This window comes from Catharus ustulatus, chromosome 3 (assembly GCF_009819885.2).
Source record: "Catharus ustulatus isolate bCatUst1 chromosome 3, bCatUst1.pri.v2, whole genome shotgun sequence".
NCBI classification, from domain to species: Eukaryota; Metazoa; Chordata; class Aves; order Passeriformes; family Turdidae; genus Catharus; species Catharus ustulatus.
Window position 1 is genome coordinate 105,121,707 of NC_046223.1, and position 22,739 is coordinate 105,144,445.

Here is a 22,739-nt window from a genome sequence, read left to right on the forward strand (position 1 = left end):
AAGTGACATTCACCAGGTCATATCTCTGTTGACAGAAGCTCGTCTTCTCCATGCCAAATTTAAAATCATGACAACCCTTTCCTTCTGGTATTTATCTTATAACTGTGAAACAGGGCACTTACAGCTCCTGGTGTGGAGAACAAGACATGAGGCAGGTGCAATGCTGTGGAGAGCCATTTCCAAAGCCTCCCCTGTCGAGGCTAGCATCCCTAGCCTCTTTGGAGCCCTGTTCACAGGCTACTTCTCTTTTCCTCAAAGCAGGCATCTCCTCCATTGGTTATTTCATTATTGTTACACTCACTTCTCTCCACCTCTTGCAAACAAGCATCACCCAAACTGGCAGGTGTTCACCACAAAAGAACCCTTGTCCCGTTTCTGCTCCTCCCCGGTGCTGGTGTGAGGAAAGGACACTCGGGACAGGGACAGTCCCTTGGCATTGCCCTGCAGAGGCTGCAGCTCTGGGACAGAGCTGTGCTCTCCTCACAGACCTCTCCTCACTGTCGGTATACCTTTTTCGGGGGCGGTAGGGGAATGTGGGAAGAGGTGTGAGTATTTGGTTTGGTCTGGGCTTTTTTTTCGGTCGTAGTTTTGAAGAAATTCACCACCAACATCCAGACAAAACCTAGGGAGCACATGTCAGGCTCATTAGGAGTTCAGGGAACCGCTAATCAAACTTCAATATATAGCTAAACTCCTCTTATTTAAACAAAAGGGGACCGAATAAAAAAAAAAAAAAAGCCAAACAAAAAAACCCAACACCAAATCGACAGCCTGCAGTGGCGCTGGGCGGAGACAGACCGACCTCATTCATGGCTTTCTCTGTGAAAAGGTTTACGTTTTCTCCCTCTCTTCCCTTTCCCCGCACTCCCTCCTCCCCTCCGTTTTAATTTTGGGACGGATTAAGACAAGTCTGGAGTCGGGAGAACTCCCAGCCGGCAGCAGCAGGGTCCAGCCGCCTGTGCTCCCCTAAGAACCTCGCTGCCCGGAAAAATCCCGATCGCTTCATTGAGAAAAAACCGGCCAGACACGCGGTACCGCATCACCCCGGCAGCGGGGCGGGCTCCGCTTTCAGGGGCGCTTAAGCCACTGCCATTATTACTGTTATTGTTTTATTTGATATTAAAATTAATACCAACACCTCGCCCCCAGCCGCAAGGGCAATCCCCGGGGCGGCTGGACCTGCCGGAGCTCTGCCAGCGGGGGAGCCGCGGTCAGCATCCCACGGCTGCACAGCGCTGCTCACACTGCTGGACGCACCGGCACACACGGGCACACACGGGCACACACGGGCACACACGGGCACACACGGGCACGCACCGGCACACCCCCGGCACCCCGAGCCGGCGGGCCGCCCCCGAGCGCCGGGCTGGGCTCGGCAGGGCTGCGGAAGGACACCTCACCTTGTTTACCCCGAGCGCGGCCGCGCGGGGGGAGCGGCGGGGCGGGCCGGGGCGGGGCGGCCGGGGCGGGGCGCGGCGGGGCCGGGCCGGGCCGGGCCGGGGCGGGCGGCGGCGGCGGGGCAGTCGGGCTGCGCGCTGGGCACCGTGCGGGCGTGCGGCGGCCGGCAGCGAGCACGGAGGCAGCCAGCGTCCCCGCCACGTAAGTAGTCACTGATAGCCGGGGGGAGACCGTGCCGCGGTGGAGGGGAGCGGCGCGGCTGGCCCTCTGCTCCCCGTGTCCTATCCCCAAGAGAAAAAAAAATAATCATGAAACAAAATTTGCTCCCCGCATTTATTTTTTAAAGCGATTCCAATTGGTTGCCCCTTACGGCCTTTCGCTTATCGCCCTCCCAGCCCCTGCAGTAAGAACTCGGCCCCTCTCGCCGCGCCGGTTTTTCTTTTCTTTGTGCGTGAACTCCATTAAGCGCGGCGAAGGCAGCGAGCCCCCGCTCACAATCCGCTGTGCAGGGGTAGCGTGGGAGCGCTCTCTATTCTCTGCTTGCACTTTTTGTTCTGTCGCGACAGCGACATCCCATTCGTTTCCGCCGGCGCGGAGCGGTGCGCGCTGCCCCGCGCTCCCGCGGTGCCGGTGCGGCTCCCCCGAGCCTCCCGCCGCGGTCCCGCTCCTTTGTCGGCCCAAGTTAAATGCTCCCTCGCTGTTTCGCGGGGCATTCTCGGAGCGCCCCGGGCGCTAGCGGCGAGGCTCCCGCGCCATCTACAGCCGAGCGGCGGCAGCGCGGCGCTGCCGGGCCGTAGGGGAGCGGAAGGACGGTCCCGCTGCGCACACCGCGTTACCGACCTTTTGTTGCCGCCCGCGCTGCGCGCCCCGCGGGAGCGGCGGCCGCCCAGCCCCGGCCGCGCCGCCGGCCGCCCCTCGGCTCCGCGGCCCCGGGCGCCGCTGCCCCGCCGCCGCGCTGCTCCGCGCCGCTGCGCGCCCGGCCGGCGGCGGGAACAAAGGGCCGCGGGCTGAGCGCTCTCTCCCTGTGCCCAGGACGCGGCGCTGAGGCTGGTCGCCCGCCGCCGCCGCGCTCCCGCTCCCGCCCCCCCCGCCACACAAAGGCAGCCGCAGCTGGACGGGCGAGGGACCGCGCTCCACGCCAGGGCTCCGGTGCAGCGTCTCGGCTGGTCTTCTCCATACTCATGAACATACAAAGGTCAACCCCTATCACGATAGCACGATATGGGAGACCGCGGAATAAAACCCAGGATTTTGAAGAGCTCTCGTCCATACGGTCCATCGAGCCAAGCCAGAGTTTTAGCCCGAATCTAGGCTCGCCGAGCCCGCCGGAGACCCCGAACTTGTCGCATTGCGTTTCTTGCATCGGGAAATACTTATTGTTGGAGCCTCTCGAGGGAGACCACGTTTTCCGAGCCGTACATCTGCACAGCGGCGAGGAGCTGGTTTGCAAGGTAATGCCTCTCCTTGTTCTCCCCCTGCCCGGGCTCTCCCCTGTCGCTCCCGGGTTTCCGTGTCTTGCAGGAGGGCGAGCACGGCCGTGCACCTCGGTTATTGAACAGTGAGAAACAAAAGGCAGGGAGACAGGATTATAGGCGAATCCTGTAACTTTTCCCTCTCTCCAGACAATGGCCACGTTATAGCGGTGGCCCGGAGCCAGGTCTGCCTTCTATTGGCAGGGGGATATTGTTCTGGAAAGAGCCGTTCCTGAAGTAGGTTTTAACGTGAGTTCAGACCAGGAGAAAGCCTCATCTTCCCCACACTCACTTTTCAAAATGGAGTAGGGAATCCCCAGCTAATTTTAAGGTGCTGGGACCTGCTGACTTCCTCGATTTTTACTGCCCCCGGTTCTGTGCGTTGGGGTACGGAAGAGGATGAAGAAGCGGGGGGTGGGGGCAGATCGCCATCAGCTTTGTCTTAAAGATGATTTTTAAAAAAAAAAAGAACCACATCTAATTAATTAGCTAGAGCTCCCTCACGGTGGAGGTTGTTTGCAAACAGCATCCTCCCCCATTGCCCAACTGAGCAAGAATAAAACCTGCACACCTACGGTTTTTAGAAGTGCAGACAAAATAGCTATCCCACTCTTTGTAGCCTGCCGGCTTTTCTCTGCCTCCTCTCAGTTTGTTCATACTATTAAAAGGTGAGCTGTGGGAAAAAGAAATCCACATGCGTGCACATCTGTGGAGGGATGTTTTCCCTTTTTGAGCTGAGGGAATATTATCCTTTGTTCCCAAACTGTGATTCTTATTGTCTGTAGTGAGACGGACTTCTGTCCAGCAAACTGAAGCAGTACCCAGTAGTAGTTTTTATAACTACGTAGCAAATTGCAACCTTGCAGCACATGCTGTAGTGTTTGTATTATTCCCAAAACACGGCATTAATGCCATTTGGCAGATTTCTAGATGGAAAAATAGATGTATTGTAGCTTACTAGTATTCCAGGGATTAATAATAGTGTTGCTGACTGTTTCATACTTTCTCTTACTTGATTCATAAAAAGTTATGGACTAGGCTGTAGCAGAGAAGTGAAAATAATTGCTCCTCCTTGCTATTTGTGGAGATTGGAGTTCAGAGGGCAATTTAAATATGCTTACTGATTGAGTTATAAAACCTGACGTTAAGGCAGCCTCAGACTTCATGTGATTATTTAGGGGAAAAAAGGCCCATGGCTTTGCAAAGAACTCATATTGCATGCTGAACTGGATGCTTTGTTAGTGAGCTGAAACAGAACACGAGAATTTCGAGAACGAAAGCCCAGCTCGATGCGGTAGTACAGTGCTGCGCTCTAGGACGTTGGCATCTTTTCATGAAATAAACAGATCTCACCAAACTGCTGCTCTGCATGAAATTCTAGGTGAACTTGCATAGCAAGTGGTGAAGCGGGGGCTATGTGCTTCTTTGTTTCCTGTTTGGTTTGCAGGATTAAGGCACTGTTTTGATAACAGTATGAACAGTATAACTGCAGCTCACAAAGCCTGGGCTGTTATTTTTTTCCCCTTCCATTTAAGCTGTATGTTTTTGAGCTGATCCTGACATTTGAATAGTATCAGTTTTTCCATATGTGCGAGGCACTACTAGCTGTGCTCCAAAAATACGATCTTAGCCTGGCTTGCTAGTTTCTGAGTATGCAGTTGCCAGTCCTGAACTCGGCTTAATTTAATGTGTGCTTTAAAATGCCTGCAGTATCATGACAACTATTTGTCAAGTAGCCTTCCGGCAAAGAGAGGTGCTCTCTGGTATCTCACTGAAGATCCTCTTAGAGATTTCTTGCAGAAACCTTGGGTTGGATAGCAGACACATACTGATGATTCTCAAGATTCATTTGGCTGCACCCACTGACTCTACAGATGCCGTTATTTGCTTCAAGGCTCTGTGGCATCCAAACAATGGTAACTTCTCACTTCCAATTCCCAGCGAGTCCTAAATCAAACTGCAGCTTATTGGACATTTGCTGAATTGAGGCCAAGGATCTTAAAAGCTGGGATACAAAGGAGCCCTTTATAGAAGGTATCTGACACCGTAGCAGTAATGATAGTGCTTCCTATCTACCCTCTTTCAAACACAGTAATGGTACATATCCAGAACTACTTATTTAACATAGTCTGAGAACCACAAAATGTAACTAATTTACATTATGATAATCTGGTTTAGGAGAGAATTCTGGAAAGACATTTTTTCACATGAGGGTTTGAGCTACATGAATATTCCTGCTTAAATTTTATTTTACAGCAGCTTCTTTGTAGAAGAGCCATTCATTTATAATGTAGTAGTTACGAATTTTGAGATCCAAATGTCAATGAATTCTCCTCTGGAATGAATTGCACACCAGGGATTTCAGCAACACCCCCTCTTCGCCCTGGTTCTGCTTTCCTGGTGCACCATGTCACCAGAATGCCTCGGTGCTAATCCTCCCCCCGTAAAATGTGCTGGGTCTGTTTGGCAGTCTGCCTTTAAGGTTGTTTCTCCCTGTGCCGGGGTAAGGCAGTGCAGGTACAGGGTGAGGGGAAAAGGAGGTCCTTGAGGAGGGGTTGTCCCCATTTCTTGGGATTTGGGTCCTCTTCTGTGGAAGGAGTTTATTAGGATTGTGCTCTGAAGCATTAAATGATGCAGGTTTTGAAGCCTCAGGTAAATTTTGATTAAAATGTATCTTTCTCATTCAATTTTTAAAGGTTTTTAAAGCTGTAGGGAAAACAGGGAGGTATTTGCTTCTCAGAGAAGGTGCAAATACCCACTACTGGAACATAAATGGTAGAATACAGAAAGGAAAAAACCAATTGCAGTTTAAAACAGTGGTTAGAGAAATAGACCAGTTCTTCATTTTTGTATTTTGTTTAAAGGACACATGGCTACCTTAAATTCTTTTTACCGAAGTAACAAAACACTTATGAGTAAGTTACATATTAATCGAATTTTTTATGCTGGTGGAAATGCTAATACTTGCTTTGCAGTGCTCTGCAGCAGGTATAATTAAAAAAGAAAAATCACTCCTATCAATACTTTGCTCACAGTCTCTCTTAGCACACTGACTTCTGTTATTCTCAATGAAGTCTTTCATTTTCTTGTAATGTGGTCTTTTCTCAATTGACTCAAATACTGATTCATTCGTCATCACTAGATTATAGTAACTTTTTATATTTGGGTTTCCCAGCAGCTTTTTTAGTTCTTACAGCTCATTCATAAGATCAGTGATAACATACTTAGTAGTAAAGGGACACTTTGCTTTTAATGGAGCACTTGATTGAAATGCAGAGAGTTCAGGGTGGTTTTGTCTTTGCCTTTTGAAGGGTGTTTGTCTGTGCTCCAACAGGCAGAGCTATTTCCCGGGTTGTCCTTCTGATCTTATAAACAGCCATTGTGGAACTGAGACTTGGAAAGTGAAAGTGACTTTGCTGTTTTTCAGAGATGAAAGAAAGGCAGGAAGTAAATAGGAATAGCAATAGATGATACTTTAAGCCTGAAAATCCTTAAGGCTTTAATGGGTTAATAAAATCAAAAGAGGCAAGCATGTGTATCAGGGTGGATTTAATGTGACAGCTTCTCTCAATGCAAAGCTACTGGCTGTATTTTTTACGAGTTTATTTGGATGGAAAAGAGAAAAGAAACATGCTTCCTTCTGAGTACTGCCCTTATACATCCCTGCTCTTCACAGCTTAATTTAGATTGCATTCTGGATTTGATCAGGTGTTAGCTAATGTAACTATGCTTGCTACCAGTTTTGAAGATTAGCCTTTCCTGTCAATGTTACGTGTGTCTTCTGTGTGGGGTTGTACAGTCTGCTTTGTCTTGTCCTCAGTGCCGTGAGTTTGTGACATCCTGTTTACATTGGTGCAGCGTTCAGCAGCAACATAAATTGTACTTAGAGATGGTTTTGTTAGCAGAATCAGATGTACCATGACTTCACTGTCCTTCATGTCACTAACCCTGGCTTTACTGTCATTGTTCCTGCAGGTGTTTGATATTGGCTGCTACCAGGAGTTATTAGCACCATGTTTTTGTCTGCCTGCACATAAAAATATCAACCAAATTACTGAAATAATTCTTGGGGAGACAAAAGCGTATGTGTTCTTTGAAAGGAGCTATGGGGACATGCATTCGTTTGTTCGTACCTGCAAGAAACTTAAAGAAGAGGAGGCAGCCAAACTCTTCTATCAAATAGCTTCAGCTGTTGCACACTGCCACGATGGTGGACTGGTACTGCGAGATCTCAAGCTGCGAAAGTTTATTTTCAAGGATGAAGAAAGGTAAGAGTCTCCCTCACTTTACAGCTGGGGGTGCCTGAGGTCAGACAGGTGGAGTTCCAGGACATTGTACTCTTTGTTGCCTCTATACCATTTGTTTGTAGTACACTTTATTTTCCTCTGCAGTGTGATCCTGGGATGGATGTGCCATTTTACCTTCTGGCTTAGGTTTTGGAGTAAATTGGGTATGGAGCTCTGTTTGCTTTGGTGCTTGGCCTCTGCAACTCCACCTGGAGGAGTTTACTCATTCCTAATGGGGAGGCATCTCCTGCAGGAAAACTCTAAAAGGGTGTCTGGTGTAAGAGGTGCACTGTCATAAAGGTTGCTGGTGTCAAAAGAGAATCCAGTGTGTTAAAGAGGACTGGGGACTGAAATGGCTTGTTTCAGTGAGGAGGTGTAAAGAGGAAGAACAATGAAGTGTTTTATGTAGGACTGTTCTGAGCACATCTTGTTTTCCATGCTGGGAGGATCTGGAGGCTGTTTGTAAGAGTATTACGTGGTCACTAGTTGTACTAAGACTAAAACTACCTTGCACTGTGGGTAGTATCAGCTGTTGTAGTACTTGGGGAACTACTGCTTGGGTTTTTTTAATAATATCTCCTCCCTATACACCCTGCTGTGTAAATGATTTGGTGAAGGAGTATGGAAAGAAAGGGAAAGAAATAGCACTGGGTGCTCTGGGTATATTGAAGGGCTCTTTCAGATGTGCAGCAATAGCTGTACTGTTGCACCTGTGGAAATGTCCTCTCTCTTTCCTTATGTTCACCAGTCTTCTTTGTCTTGAACAATTAATTTATTTACAACTTCCTCATAAGGTATCAGAGCAATAAATACTGTAAGAATAATGTCAGGCTTTCACAGAGTGTTTAAATTGGAAGATAACCATTAAAAAAAAAAATCCCAAACATCTAAAGGGGAGCAGAGCCTCCCTTTGTGCTTCTTCCTTTCTTAGTAGAGGATGGGGAGATGTTTTGCCCTTTTAATTAAATGCTAAAAATTGTCTGAAAGCTTGTTCAAACTGCTGGAGAGTGAAATGGATGTTTGGAGAGCTTTGTTAAAAATAACCAGTGCATATCAATTCTGTTTGGGGGAATTACAAGCAACAACCAAATTCTGTAAGTTCTCCACAGGCACAGGAAGTTTGTGATCTGAAAATTAGAAAAAACTAATACAAAATTCATTCAGGAAAGAAAAGTTCCTGCTCTTAAAATAAAAATGACATCATAAAGGTGACCATCTATCCTGTTTAAATATTCTCTACTTAAATTTTATTGCAAGCTGAGTTTTGCAATAGGCCTCTCCTTTAATCTCTTTACAGACTGAAAAATAATATATATTTTCACTTCTTAATTCAGTTCAGATTGTTGTCAGCAAAGCATTTTTCTATGCAGCCCCAAGACCTGATTGCCTCCTCATCTTTTTCAAATAAAAAAACCTAAAATTAAACAAGCTTAATGTCCATCCACAGAGTAATGCCGAGCAGGTAGATATAAACTGCACTTCACAACTTTTACTCCCAGTTTAATAATTAAGCACCATTGTAGAACCTCTGATGCAGATAAGAAGGAAACTTGTGCAAAATAGTTGAGAGAGGGATTGTTCTCCGTTGTAGCTGATAACGTCCTGATGTTAAAGTGTTGTTTTTTTTCCTGGGGATATATGTAAACATGTGTGGTTTTGCACGAAGAGCAGAACTTGTAAGAGCTGCTCCAAGGGAAGGCAGCATGAGCTCAGAGCAGTGCAGTGGGAGCAGACGAAGGCCTGTGCTGAATGCTGCTGAACTCCTACCCTGCTGCTTACCAGGAACTGAATGCAGCATAGGAGGCACAGGGCCAAATCCTTCAGCCACCCAAGAAAAGTGGTGTGTACTGTAATAGCAGTGGTGGCTTTTATAAATGTTTTTGACTTAGCTGTTGTCTGCGAAATGACACTGTTACTCAGTTTTGAGCATTGTCTTCTAATTATACAATAATTCACTTTAAAGGTCAAATAGGACTTGTTGGTTATTTTTAAGATAATCATAATGCGGTTTTCTTCTGGATGTAATGTTGGTTTGTAAGTAGGAAGGTATTGTAATCCTTTCCCTGCTAAATAAACAGAGATGAAATAATGTGAGATAGAAATAGAACAGCAGTGACTGCCTTTTTTCACATCCTCTGATCATCATACTGTAATCAGTCATCACTTTCAATCTGCTGCTAAATTTAGAAATGCAGAATCTTCCTGGTCCTCCTGAGTTGACAGAGGTGCTGGTGTGTTGCTTGCAGCCCTCTGGGCAGCTGTGGAGGGTGTCTGTGTGCTGGGCAGTCCTTGAGGAGCTGCCGAGAGCAGCCCTGCCTGCCAGGTGCCTGCTGCACCAGCCCTTGCTCTCCCCTGCTCATAATGAACCAGAGAGGGAGGGAAGAGATAAAAATGATGTTTGAGAAACGCGTGTGACCTCTGCTGCTGTACGTCACTGGCTCTTCAGTGGAGCTCTTTCTTGGTAGTTCTTTTCCTATTTCTTCAAGGCTGGTTTTTTTTCAGTTCATTTTAAGTAGCTACTGCTTTGGAACTTCCTCTTCTTGAAGACTCTTGTGGCTTTTATTTTGGTAGAAGAAAAGATGGGAAATCCAGCATGCAGGCAACACATGAATGGAAAACTTGTTGCTTTTATTTTTTTTTTTTTTTTTTTTTAGTAAGATGCTTGTCTGCTGTTAGCTGAGAGGTGCCAGACTGGAGGAGCCAGAGGGAATGTGAAGGTTATATGGAAATATTTTCATTTGTTTAAAAAAGAAAATCAATTAAAACATTTCTTAGTGCATCTTCTTTTATTGATCCTAATGAGATCCTGGTAGTTTAATAGAAAAACAGAGCTGCTGAAGTTTTGCAAGTGGGTTCATAGTGTTGAAACTTTTCTACCTCATTCCCATTATCTAAATTACAGCTGGAATTTGCAAAGATCTAGCAGCACCACAAGTGCTCTTTGCTTCAACTTGATGTCCCCACTAAAAATGTGTGCTATTTGAGTGTTGCAAATCACAGTGCCTTGGGATGTTTCTAATGAACTGGGAGGGAAGAAGATGCAATAAAGTATTGTTGTAGGCTAGTAGCACTGAACATTTTTTAGGGGTCCTAATCGTACTAGAGGTGTTCCCTCAATGTGCTAAATCCATGAGAGGCTCTGATCATGTCTTACACTACTGCATCTGTGCAAGTACCTCCGCACTTAAAATGAAACTCAGAATTCCACTGTGGAAACAAACAGAAACAATTTGTGTTTCAAGGCAATTTATAATAGTTTCTTTAAATCCTGAACTGTAGGAAGTTTGAAGGTAGGGTAAATTGCATTCCATAAAAATTAAGTGTACTGTTGCTACATGGGTTTTTTGTTTTGTTTAAAAGGTAGCACAGTTGTGGTTTTTAGGGGGAGCTGTGTCTGTGGATCCCTTTGTAAACTATAGGTGAAATAGGCAGTCCTGTAGTGTTGAAATTTCAGAGTTAAACTCCATAAACCTGCGGCTGATTTTGGTGAAGCAGAAGTTCTAAGACATTACAGCATGGCTGGAAATGTTTTGTAAGGCTGGGTTAGCAAGCAGCAGCACATCTATTAAATGAGTGCAGAGGCTTCCAGGACACTGAAAATATGGAAAACAACGCTGTCTTGCCATGCTGAGTCTCAACAGACTTTCTAAAGTACCTCTAAGACACTTAAACACTTCAAAACCTGTGTCCTTACACTTCAGAATGAAACATGAATCCAAAACAGTGGATGACATAGGAAAAAACGTGTTCTTGTATGTTTTCTGCTTCCATCCGTGTTGTTAAATGTATTTTGTCCTGTGTATGAGACCAGGTTGGTGTTGATGTTGTGAAGCTCCTGCTTTTTAGTATTTTTTCTGTGTTCATGGCGTGGTGTTTCCATTTTCCACGTACAGCCTGTCCTCACAGAAGGCCCTTGGGCAGAACAACCCTGCCCTTCTCCTAGCTGGTGTCCCATAATGTAGCAGAACAGGCAGGTTTTTTTGGGTTGTGCTAAAAATAGTGCTATACACAGTATATAGCTAGTAAAGCAGTTCATCAGTCTGATACATAGCAGATGCTTTGAGAAAGAGCCATCTGAAAGATCTCAGAATTAAATGAAGCATTTCTGTGTTGGTTGTTTCAATGGTTTCCTTAATACAAGAACATTTCTGCTGTCAGGGAATTATTAATTTCTTTAGTGCGTTTTTAAGCCTTTAATTATATTAAAATATTAGCTGTCGTAATATTTGAAGCTTAAAGACCTTGTACATTCATCATACTTGTTGAAAGGAAAATTAAAATAATTTTGGTATTTAGATATTATAATTTTCCTCTATTCTTTGAGTAAACATGAGGCAGGTGGGATTCAATAAAAATAAACAGGATTTGACACTTTTTGCTCTATGCCAGGGGAATGCAGCCAGTACAATACACTAATTTAGAAAGCCTGTTGTAGAATATTTACTTGGTGCTCTTTAAATATTTTTTTCTTCTATAATTTCTCAGCTTTGAGCGGATAATGCTTTAACATGACCTGATTGTTTGCAATCCTTATGATACAAACCTGGTCCCACAAAAAAATACAAATACATATACCAACCTTCTTTCACGTAGACCTTTAATTTTCTTAGTTAGTAAGTTTTTCTCCTCAGCATTTCTCAGATTATAATGTGGTCATCAGCATTTTTATCGATGTGTTAGAATTTGCTGTTACCCTTACAATTCTATAGAGAACTTCCACACAAGTTAATGCTTTCCCTAAGTCCTAGAAAGAGAGTCCTGAAGTGGAAGAAAATCAAACAAAATGGGAGTGCTCTTAAAATATCCAAAGATTTAGAAATAACAACAGTCTTCATCTGTTTCATCATTTAAGCACTTTGCAGTACCCTGAACGGGGCTACAGGACCAAAGAGCACAAGTTGTTCAATAGTGGAGAATTGCAGATCGGATTTCAAACCAGAAATTATTATTCTTAGTATATGGGAGGAAGGCGAATTTCTCAATGGACAGCAAATCTGCTGTGAGAGTTAGGGTAGGAGATGAAGTAGTTGCACAACGTTTCTCACAGAAGGATTTGTGCCCCCTTTGCCTTTATGTGGTTTGGTTACTAAGCCTCTGCTCTGTCACCGTGTTCCTGGGACCAGCACTGAGTTTGTTTTGTGTTTGGTGTCCTTCCCAGTGGAAGGTAAGAGGGAGGCTGTTGCAGGTGGTGAACACCACACCCGCCCTGTGAAGTGCATAAATCTCCCCCTGAGGGCATTGATAATCATACAGGTTAATTGTTGTGCCAAAGGTTATGAATTAATGCAAAAGCCAGGGAAGATTTGGCTGCTGTCTGGCTCTGGGATGATGATGGGAGCTCAAATGAGCCTTGAGTCAGCTCAAGGCCTTTCAGTGAGACCATGAGTGTCAAGAACCTTTGCTGTTGTGCCCAGTGCTGGAGGTTTTACCCCTGGCCTGTCTGTGGTTCATAGCCTTGTCCTCTTCACTCTCCCTGTTCAGGCAGGATGCTGTGGTATGTGCTGGCTGTCGTGCCAGTCATGGGTGATGCCTCTCCTGAGATGCCCATCGTGGGATTGCTCTCTCTGAGGAAAAGTGCTTTGTAGTCCTGGGAGTAGATGTGTCTTAGGACATCTCAAATTCAGTTCAGCAGCTGGTCCTTTCAAAGACTTGAAAACCTCCATCCTTGCTGCAAAGTGGTCCCTTGTTGAATTATGAATGGAAACTGAGGGTGTCTGTGGATGTCTGTGCTGGGGGTGAGAAAGGGAGGCAGTAGCCCAATTAGCCCCAACTGCAGTGGATTGTCAGAGGGAAATTCTTCTGCTGCCTTCTCTTCTAATTGTTCTTATTATCACACTGGGAGATTACTTCAGGCTTGGGAGGGAGAAAAAAGTGGAGATGGTAAACAGGAGCCAACCTGGGGCATATTTGGTCTTGAGCACCTGCTTTTTTGGTAGATGTGTATTGCTTGGAGACAGCATTGCAGACATCTAAGCAGAAGGTTTTCAGTAAGGTTGTGAAACAGTGGCATGGCTCTGCCTTAGAGATATTGAACACCCATCAGAGGTTCAGAAAGTGCAAGGCTGTTTTCACAACATGTTTAAAAACTAAAATTGTGGTCTTCTTTCCCTGTGGAGCTTCATCATGCATTGTATCAAAAGACCTAGAAAAGATGGGGAGCACATCAACACACAGTTGACAACACAGCCTTTTAAAACTCTGATCTTCAATGTGATCTAACAAGATAAAGGTGAGGTGATGAGGTAGCTGCCCTGGGCCAGATTCTTATCAAAAAAATGGATTGCTCAGGGTATTGTAACTGAGCTCCTCTGTGGAAGGGTGTGCATTGGATTTCACAGCCTGCACCCCAATACATGCATCACTGCCTACCAACTCTCTGGGGAACATGTTGTGTCCTTAGGCAATAAGGACATGGAAGAAATGCAGTATATGGCATACAGGACAGGCTGTTCCTAGCGGTTCTATTTGAGTGTTGTAAAGCTGAGGTCTTTGGGGCACCAGCCCTTCCTGGAAGTGAGTCAGAGCATTTTTAAGTGGAATTCTGTAGAAAAGAAAATCCCAGATCAACTTAAAACAAGTCAAAAGCTTTGAGTTGCTGGGTACTGCATGTCAGGAGGTTGCAGGCAGGGCTGGCTGAGCTGTTAGCATCCCTGAAGAGGAAGGGTGGGGGAGATGTGATTTTTAGAGGCTTCCTTATTGTGCGGAAGTAGCAGTGAAGGAATCTTCCCTTAGGAGCAAGGTTCATCCTGTAAACCTGTGCTGCCTGCAAGTCCCAGTTGTCTTTTGAAACGTATCCTTGAGCCTGTTTCATTATGCAAGAGACCGTCTAACAGCCTTCTCGCAGAGTTTGCTTTTTCCTTCCCTGAAGTTGTGTAGGATGTTGTGTGGTGAACACCCATGCTCTGTGATGTTTCAGACTGGAAAGGGCTCTGTTGGTGAAAGGAGCAGGATTTAAATTGATGGCATAACATTTCCCCTTGCTCTTGTGTGCCTCTCTGCCCCCAAGGAGATTGGGTAGTTGTGAGTTCAGAATGAATCTTTGCACCGAAGCTGCAAATCATCTGCCCAGGGTTTCGCTACTGCCTTCCCTGTCTCACTGGCTCCCTGATGGCAGCCCACTTCTGCATTATTTAGGAGAGATTCCCTTAGTTAAAAAAAAATAATCGATTAGCAAAAGATAACTGCTTCCGATGTAGAACTTCCCTTTTATTTTTTTTTTGCCTCCTTGACTAATTGTGTGCATGCTCTTCTCATCTTTATGATCGGGCGTGAGCAACTGACCTCAATTAAATGACCTGTAAATTATTGGCCACCTAGGAGCAGTCCCTGGTCCACTGGGCAGTCAATGGCTTGAGTGCCTTTACCTAGAGAAAGGCTTTTCTTGCCTCAGTCAAAGCAATATTGAAATGTGGGATAACATTGCTTGGGTGCTTTTAGTTCTTACTGTTGGAGCAATATTGAGAAGCACCTTTAGAAATTGCCATTTTTTATTTACCTACAATTGTATTTTAAAAATGGCAATTCAGATGGCAGTGATGTTTGTTTCCTGATCTCCAGAATCTGCTGCATAGAATCTGTAAATCTGGATCTTCTAATTTGGCACAGCCTAAGTAACAATTGGATGGTGTATCTGGAGTGTCCATAGCAGCTGATTTGGCTGTCGTATGGGGAGTGTTGCTGTACAAAAAATGTAGGTCTGGTTTGCAGTTAGTGTTCCCAAAAAGCTGTTGTTCAGGTATTATTTCTCATACAGATGGCTTTGGGGACAGACTAGAGGCAACTGCTTTCATTGATTCAGCTCCTTTACTACTGACTGCTTATTGCAGTGAAGATATTTTCTTCTATCAGTTGTTATCTCTGCTTTAAATGTTGAAGATTTTTTTTCCTCCTGCCTTATGAGTTTAGAGCCCTCTGAATAATTTCACTGATTTTTTTATAGAAAGTGTTTGCTTTTGGAGAGCAAGTGTGAATATTGGATTCTTACAGCTTGGTTTCAGTGTCAGAAAGCAAGATAGCAATTTGCTGGTAGTCCCAAAGCTCTGCAGGGAAGAATAATGTGAATCTGTTGGAAAAAAGTGTGGGATGTGCAACAAAGGCAGAGGTGAGTGCTAACTCAGAAGGCTGCATTGGAGAATCTTCTGGAAGACATTTAATTGATTTTGTTTTGTTACATTACTGAAGAGCAAAGTCTGAATGCAGTCAAGTAATGAATGGCATATTGATAAGAAACTCAGAGTGGTATTGTTTTTCATGGGTTTCCCTGACGGTTTCTATGGGGACAAAGACGCATTTCCCGTCCGAGTGCTGCTGCTGCCCTCTGATTGCACTTCTGTGGTTTCATTCACCAGTAATGGGAAAGCATTCATGGGCAGAATAGCTTCCCCTTTTTAAATAGCCATGATTCAGGGTTGTATTTTTTTTTAATGCATTAAACTAATGCAGTGTTTTATCAATGATCTGATAGATGCATAATGCACTTTTTCCAAGTGCTTATTCGGGGTCTGCATTAAAACTCAAAATTATGTATTGTAATTACGTAAGCGTTGGCAAAAGTCTTTGCTGCCCTACAGTGTGTGCAAAGTGATTCTCATCTGGCTGTGGCAGTAGCTTACATGCTTACATTTAAACTTTGGGGATTAATTTTGTTGAAACTGTTTGTCAAGCTCAAATGCTGGTGCTTTTGGAAAACTTATTTCTCTTGTGGGAATCCTTTAGGTGACTGATTCGGTGAGTTAATTATTTAGAGAATGAGGGGTTTTTAGAGAACTATATTTGTTTGTCCTTTTTCTTCTCTGTGATGGGAAGCACTTCAAAGTTGATTGTGATTTCACACCTTCATGTTTAGTTTTTTCAGTCCTTTGCCTTAACAAATGTTAAATTTTGGGTTGTCCAGTTAATCTGCAGTTGGATGCACATCTCACCCTTTTCTGTGGAGGTTCTCAGAGTCGACCTGTAGTTTGCAGGGTCTGTTTGTTGTTGTTAGCTTTTATTTCTTTTCCTGAGTATTTGATTTCAGTGCTTTCTGAGAGAGGTGTGTGGGAGAGAGAGATTGCTTCTCATTCAGCATGTCTCTGCGTTTCTCGTACTTAGACTTTGACTCCCATTTTTCCCATTCCCCTCCATACTCCCTGCCTCTGCTGTCCCCTCCCAAAAAAAAACCCCAAACCCAAAAACCTCACTGAATTACAGAAAACAGAGCACTTTTTAGCCAATGCTTGAAATGCAGAGTGGTGAAGGAAGACCAGCAGAGCTGGAAGCTGTTTCTCGCAGAGATGGGGTCCTGTGCACTGGGAAATAGCAAATAGCAGCTTCTGAGCCAGGCTTTTCCTTCTGATTGCCTGGAAGGACGTGAAGTGACTGTAGAAAGGGGAGTGAGAGTTGCTGTGCACACCTGCGCAGTACCCACTGCACAGAGAGTCTGTGGGGCTGAGCAGGGTGGAATCCCCTGTCACTGCACACAGGCTGCAGTGGGTCTGCCCAGCCCAGTGCTGCTGGGGGTGCTGCCAGAACCACCCTGTGAGCTCTTTCCACCTCCAGTGAGTCCAGTCAGACCGCCCTTCAGTCCTGTGCTCTGCCTGCTGTACGGATGGAACCTGGGCTGTCACCTGCTGCAAAGACCCCCTTTACAATCGAAACTGGGAACACGCAGGCTGTGCCTGGTGTAATGGGGAGAGGAGAAAGCCCCCCTGAGGCTGTTCAGGTGGCAGTGTGAGCTCAGGGGGTGCAGGCCCTGCAGTCTGCCAGGGAAACGTGTGCCTGGTGCTGCGGGAGCACTGCCTGCTGCACAGGAGCCATTTCACCACTCGCACCTTGCACACACGGGAGATTCTGGCAGAGGGTTTGGGGCTGACCAGGAGGAAGAGGACTGAAGGTTCTGTTTTTGTTTAATTTGGGACCTTTTGTTTCCTCAAAGCCTGTGAGCTCAGCAGGATGAAAAACCTGGGTTGAGTGTTTTCATTTGCCCACGGCTTACAGAGGAGCAGGCAGATAAGGGCCAGCTGTTGTTCCATTTGCTTGCTTAAACAAAACCCGCTGTTACGTGTGATGGCTGCAGCACCTTGCGAGGAAAAGCAAGATGGGGATATGGCTTTTGTGTGCTGCTTCTGTTCTCTTATCAAGAAATTATTTCTTCTCTTGGAAAAAAAAGCGAATTTTTGACACACCTTGCAGTCTGTTCTCTGTGTTTTTGTACTGTGTCCGTTGTAGGAAATGAGAGATTAGGGGATTCCAGTAATTTTATGTAATATAAAAGCTTCTTATTGAACTGTTTTTCTAAAGTCTTTGGCAACTCCCAGAAATGTAAAATAGGATAGGAAAGTAAACAACATTTCCCTGTGTTGTTGACACTGGGATGGCAGGCGGCTGTGTGTGGGGGTGAATTCCCTCCTGGAAGCTGTTTATAAATAGCCTGCTCTGCCCCACTCCCTGTGTGTGTTCTGCTTCTGTTAGCAGGAGTGAGTCGATGCTTTCCTGTCTGGCAGTTCAGTGACTTAATGCATGTTTGAGTATCTGGCCCCACTGTTTTATTGCTACACATGCTTTTCTATGGAAAAACTGAGGTGGGCAATGCAAATGGAACCACAACTCATGTCCCTGCCTTCCCTTTCATTTCCTCTTCTCTGTTCTCTGCCCTCTTTGGCATGTTTTCTTCCTCTGGGCGTTTCTCCTTGCTTCTCTTCCTACGCTGTGCAGGTGTGGGAATGTGTCAAAGCTGAGTGCTGTGAAAGGACTCTCCTCAAGTCACTCTCCTGTTGTGGACCCTCTGCTTTGTGTACAGAGGGAAGTTTCTGTGGTCTTGGTAATTGTAGTTAAGTTTTTCCTACAGCCCGCTTCCTGTGTGGTGCTTTGCTGCTGTAAAGTATTGTTTGAGTGCTAATGAAGGGGTTGTCCATGGCCAGAGGTACTGTTAGGATGGCAGGGGTAATTAGTGAGGAAGCAGGTGTGTTGAGCAAAGCCCATCAGCACCGAGCTGGAGGAGCAAACACTGGCCTGTTTCAGGAGAGAAGGAGCTGCCCTGACACACGGTGCTTGGGAGCCAGGTATTCGGAATTCTGTATTTATGACTTCCTCATTTGGGGCGTGTTGCCAGAGGGGCTTTCACCTCTGCTAGTAAACGTATTTAGCTGTTGAAAAGGTCCAAGTGTCATGAAAGTTTATGGCACAGTTGCCTCTGGAGTACTCGATGGAGTAAAATGCTCTTCTGTTGGTTCAAAAACGATAGGGCTGAGCTGCCCTGGAACTAAGTCTAAGCCAAAGCTGGCCCAGATGTCTTTCGCAGCTCAAGCTCAATCAGTGTTGTCTTCAGTAAACATTTAAGAAACAAGGCTCTCCTTGTCTATTTTAATGCCTGTTAAATTACGTGCTTTAGTCAAGAGACGCAAGTTCTGCCTTCTGGGCTGAAGTCCATTCCCTGGCTGTGGATGTCTGTGGTACGGGAGCAGGACCATGACACAGGGCTGAGAGTGATCATAACAGACCTGTAGGGATGAGGGCAGTAATACCCAAAGTTGAGTTATGACCCCAAATTATTAAAAGGAAAATCTTCACTAATGCTATGTCATTTTGCCATCCCAAGGCACTGGACAAGCCCTGTTACCTTTTAGTGACTCTGTTCTCAAAGCCATCTTTTGCTGGGAAATAGTCTAAAGGGTACTTGGTAATCCTTGGATGCCTCCAACAGGGACAAATTTTAAATATAGATACAAAGCCTAGCAGTGAGAAATGAAAAAAAGGTTCATACGGTGCTGTGACAAGCAGTTCTGCATCATTTTTTCTGCTCCTGTGTGATATCCATAAGGGAAGAAAATTCGCTTACAGAGATAATTACTGCAGCACAATGACAAGTTCACAGTGCTTTGCAGGCAGCAGGAGTTTGCAATCTAGATAAGGCATCCCTGTCATCTCTGCAAGTCCTTTGCCAGCTTCTCTGTTCATTCCAGTGTGAGGAGCTCCTCTGGCTCAGCTGGGTAGATAAGCTTGCCGTTAATCTTGCCCTTCAGCTCACCTGATCTCCCTTTGCCCAAAAGTCTTTTTGGGAAGTCTGAAATCTGTTAAAAGTGCTCTTTGTTAATTTCTGTTAAAATTGCTGGGGTAAAGGAACATGTTGGTTGGTCAGAGGGAACTTTTAAGGTCAGAATGACCATTTTATTACTGTTAAACCTTGTGGAATTCGAGGTGCACAGAGTGGCTTTGCCAACATGAAGGTGTCAAAATAACCTTGTGTAGTTAGGACTGGGTTTGTATTTGGGCATGAATCCTACATGGGTAGGTTAGAGTGCATCCAGCTCAGAAAAGGTCTTCAGGTTCATGTCCCCTTTTGGAAATCATGTCTATGTAAAATAAACCAAAAGCATGAATATGGCAGTTTCTTTTCTAAGAGATAAAGTTATTAATGAGTTTACTGGACATGACTATTTGAAATCTTGTACATATATGTGTGGCAGTATTCCCTATAAGTGTCTAATATCTCTAACCAGTATGGAAGGGACAATGTCAATTTGTCTGTAACAACTGATGTGAGTGGGATTTTAAACTGTGCACTTCTACAGTTGTCAAATTTTGTAGAGTATGACTATTAGTAATTGCAATAACCAGAATTTGTTTGACGTTTGCTTATCTTGATAGTATTTTTTTTTTTTTCCCTGTGCAGGACTAGAGTGAAATTGGAAAGCCTAGAAGATGCTTATATTTTAAGAGGAAATGATGACTCTCTTTCTGATAAGCATGGATGCCCAGCCTATGTGAGTCCAGAGATCTTGAACACAAATGGCAGCTACTCTGGCAAAGCAGCGGACGTATGGAGTCTAGGTGTCATGCTTTATACCATGCTAGTTGGACGCTATCCTTTCCATGACATTGAGCCTAGTTCCCTCTTCAGCAAGATCCGTCGTGGGCAGTTTAACATTCCAGAAACTCTATCCCCTAAGGCAAAATGCCTCATACGTAGCATACTGCGTCGAGAGCCATCAGAAAGGCTGACTTCACAGGAAATTCTGGACCATCCATGGTTTTCTACAGATTTTAATGTATCGAATTCAGGATATGGTGCTAAGGAAGTATCAGATCAGCTGGTGCCTGATGTCAACATGGAAGAAGACTTGGACCCATTCTTTAACTGAGCACAAAGACTGGTGTTCAGAAGGTACACGACCTGGAGATGGACACATGAAGGAGCCCTTCCTGACCGCGTTCAGTCACATCCTGCATCAGCCTAGCTTGGTAGCAAAAGACACTCAGAGGTCCTCGGATTGAGAAGGAACCTCCACAAGGAGCTAATATAACAAATGTAGCATGGGGACAGATTGGGGGGGCGGGGGGAGCTTGCTATCAGGTTAGATTGATTTGGAGGAGAAAAGGCAGCATGGAGCAATTGTAGCTTCTCACCTTTTTGGAGCCAAGGAGACTGCACATGCCAATTCTGGTGCAGCTGTATCACTCCTGTTTCTGTTCCATTAAAAACAGTGGTAACTCACAACAAATAGAAACTTTTTTGCCTCAGCTCACATCTTGGCATCGCACTGTTAGATATTTAACTTCAGCCATTATTCAGGGAAAATACAATTGGCTTACTTTTTTAATCAGATGTCTAATAATTAATGGGATTAATAAAAAAAAATTAGGTGCACAAAGACGGACATGAAAAGTGGGTGCTAAAAAAAAGCAAAATTTCAGTTCATGTCTCTTGATAGCTATTTTCAAGTCATTTCTTCTAAATAAACTACTTAATATTCTTGTCAGGAAATGACATTTTAATGCTTTGTTCCCTTAAGGGGAAGTAACTGTCATTTAACAGGCTGTTCTGTTTTGTGTCAAATGGTTTGTTGCAGGAAGCTATTATAACTCGGAACTTTCAGATGCATTACTGCTATAGTAGGGGAGAAAAAAAAAGACAAGAAGAAAACTGTATAATTTTTTTTTTAAGATATGAGATACTGGCTTCCATATCTGCCATGCTGCACGTGTATGACTAGAGAGGGCAGAAAGCCCTTAATGGTGTCTTCATCTGAGAACCAATCTCTTCTTTACTGACTAGCCCATGTGTAAATAGAGGGCTCTTTATTATTGAGGAAGAGTATTGTGGGTTTTTTCTTTGAATTCCTTTAAACTTGGGAAAAAGAATTGTTTGATTTTCATTTTTGTTTATGTCCAGACTAAGAAATAAGAGGGTATTAATAAGCTGAACATTTATATTACAGATATTCCTCTTGAAACATACACAGTAATATGCACCTTTTGTATTGTCAAGACTTATTCTATTTATTGAAGAAAATGTCACAGTAGTGATGTATTAAGCCAGTACTTCAATTACGGGTTGACTTGGGATGACATGTTACATGCTGTAGTTAACACACTTCTTTTCTGTTCAGGTATTTCTGTCCCTAAATAACTTTTTATTTAGCTTTTTTTTTGTTTGGTTTTTTTTTTTTTGTTTTTTTTTTCTTCTTCTAGATAGCTTTATTTGATTTAGACTGGCAAATGTTTTTATTACTGCTTTTATATTGCTGTATGATATTGAAATCTCTTGGCATAAATATTTGTGTTTCCAGTACCTCAGTTGTTCTGATATTACTGCCTGTATACGTTTTGTGAAGTGGTCATGTTTTTTGGGTAGGTACATGTGGACTCTGTAGTATGTAAATGTTACTTGAATTTGTGCTTAATTATAGTATGTGGCATGTGCGTACAGCTACTTGGCATTTGACGTATGGATGCTATTTGCCTGCCTTGCAGGAAAGTTATGGTCCCACTCTCAAGAGGATGTTTCACAGTTCTTTATCAAGAGACAAAGCTAGCTGCAGCTGACCTGCCTTGGTTCTATTTTGGTAACTAAGATTATAAAGGAGTAATGTTTTTACACTCTGAAGATGGTGCTGTGTCAAGAAGGACTTTTTTTTTATTTTATAAGTACCTTATAGGAGGAAAGATTGGTGATGTGCATGGTGGGGTTTTACTGCCTCTGGTGCTTTGTCATGTATTTGGTTTAATGTTTTTGTCCTAATCTCTTCAATAAATAAAATTGTGCATATTTAACTAAACTTCAGTGGTGAACAGTGTTCTTACTGAATGTCTGAGATGCTGGAGTTTGCTCTGTTAGGATCATTCAGCTGGTATTTTCTGTGTTGCTGACAAACTCTTGCTTAGTCCCATGAACTGAGAAAACATAGTACTTGTATTTATTTACAAGGTAACACTGTAAGCCTTCTCATAAAAAATTTTACCATTTGCTATGAATAAAACTAGCTTTTATTTTCTTTTCTTTTGGCTTGTCCCTGTGTCCTACCAAGCCCCTTTACCTTTTTCAGGAAGGGTACTGAAATGTGGTGAGAACTGTGGTGGTGGAAGCTCTTTGGCTGATGAAGAGAGATACAAAATGGAGTGAGCTGGTATTTGCACTTTGCAAAATCCCAGGGCAATGTGCATCTTGCATTTGCACCTCAATTCCAGAAAGGATGGATATGAATTAGCACCTCCTAATTTAATGTCTTTCATTTCATAAGGCCAGATTCTGTTCCTGTCATTCACCTTAATAATTAACAGATGCAGGTAGTGACATATGACCCTGACATATATAAGAGCATGTAGG

The 22,739-nt window shown here is 44.2% G+C and overlaps 1 protein-coding gene across 1 annotated transcript; it reads left to right on the forward strand.

The window, feature by feature from the left end:
- The first annotated feature begins 1,531 nt into the window (after window positions 1-1,531).
- Window positions 1,532-22,191, forward strand: TRIB2 (tribbles pseudokinase 2). The gene is made up of 4 exons (XM_033055718.1): window positions 1,532-1,599; window positions 2,431-2,849; window positions 6,846-7,138; window positions 19,806-22,191. The coding sequence occupies exons 2-4, from the start codon at window positions 2,580-2,582 to the stop codon at window positions 20,272-20,274; spliced, it is 1,032 nt and encodes a 343-aa protein (XP_032911609.1). The 5' UTR covers window positions 1,532-1,599; window positions 2,431-2,579; the 3' UTR covers window positions 20,275-22,191.
- The last annotated feature ends 548 nt before the right edge of the window (window positions 22,192-22,739 follow it).

Excerpts from the sequence above, each read along its gene's own strand:
- TRIB2 (XM_033055718.1), top strand. The coding sequence starts at position 2,580 with ATGAACATACAAAGGTCAACCCCTATCACGATAGCACGATATGGGAGA. Across the intron at positions 2,850-6,845 it reads GCGAGGAGCTGGTTTGCAAG|GTGTTTGATATTGGCTGCTA; the intron begins GTAATGCCTCTC and ends TTGTTCCTGCAG. Across the intron at positions 7,139-19,805 it reads ATTTTCAAGGATGAAGAAAG|GACTAGAGTGAAATTGGAAA; the intron begins GTAAGAGTCTCC and ends TTCCCTGTGCAG.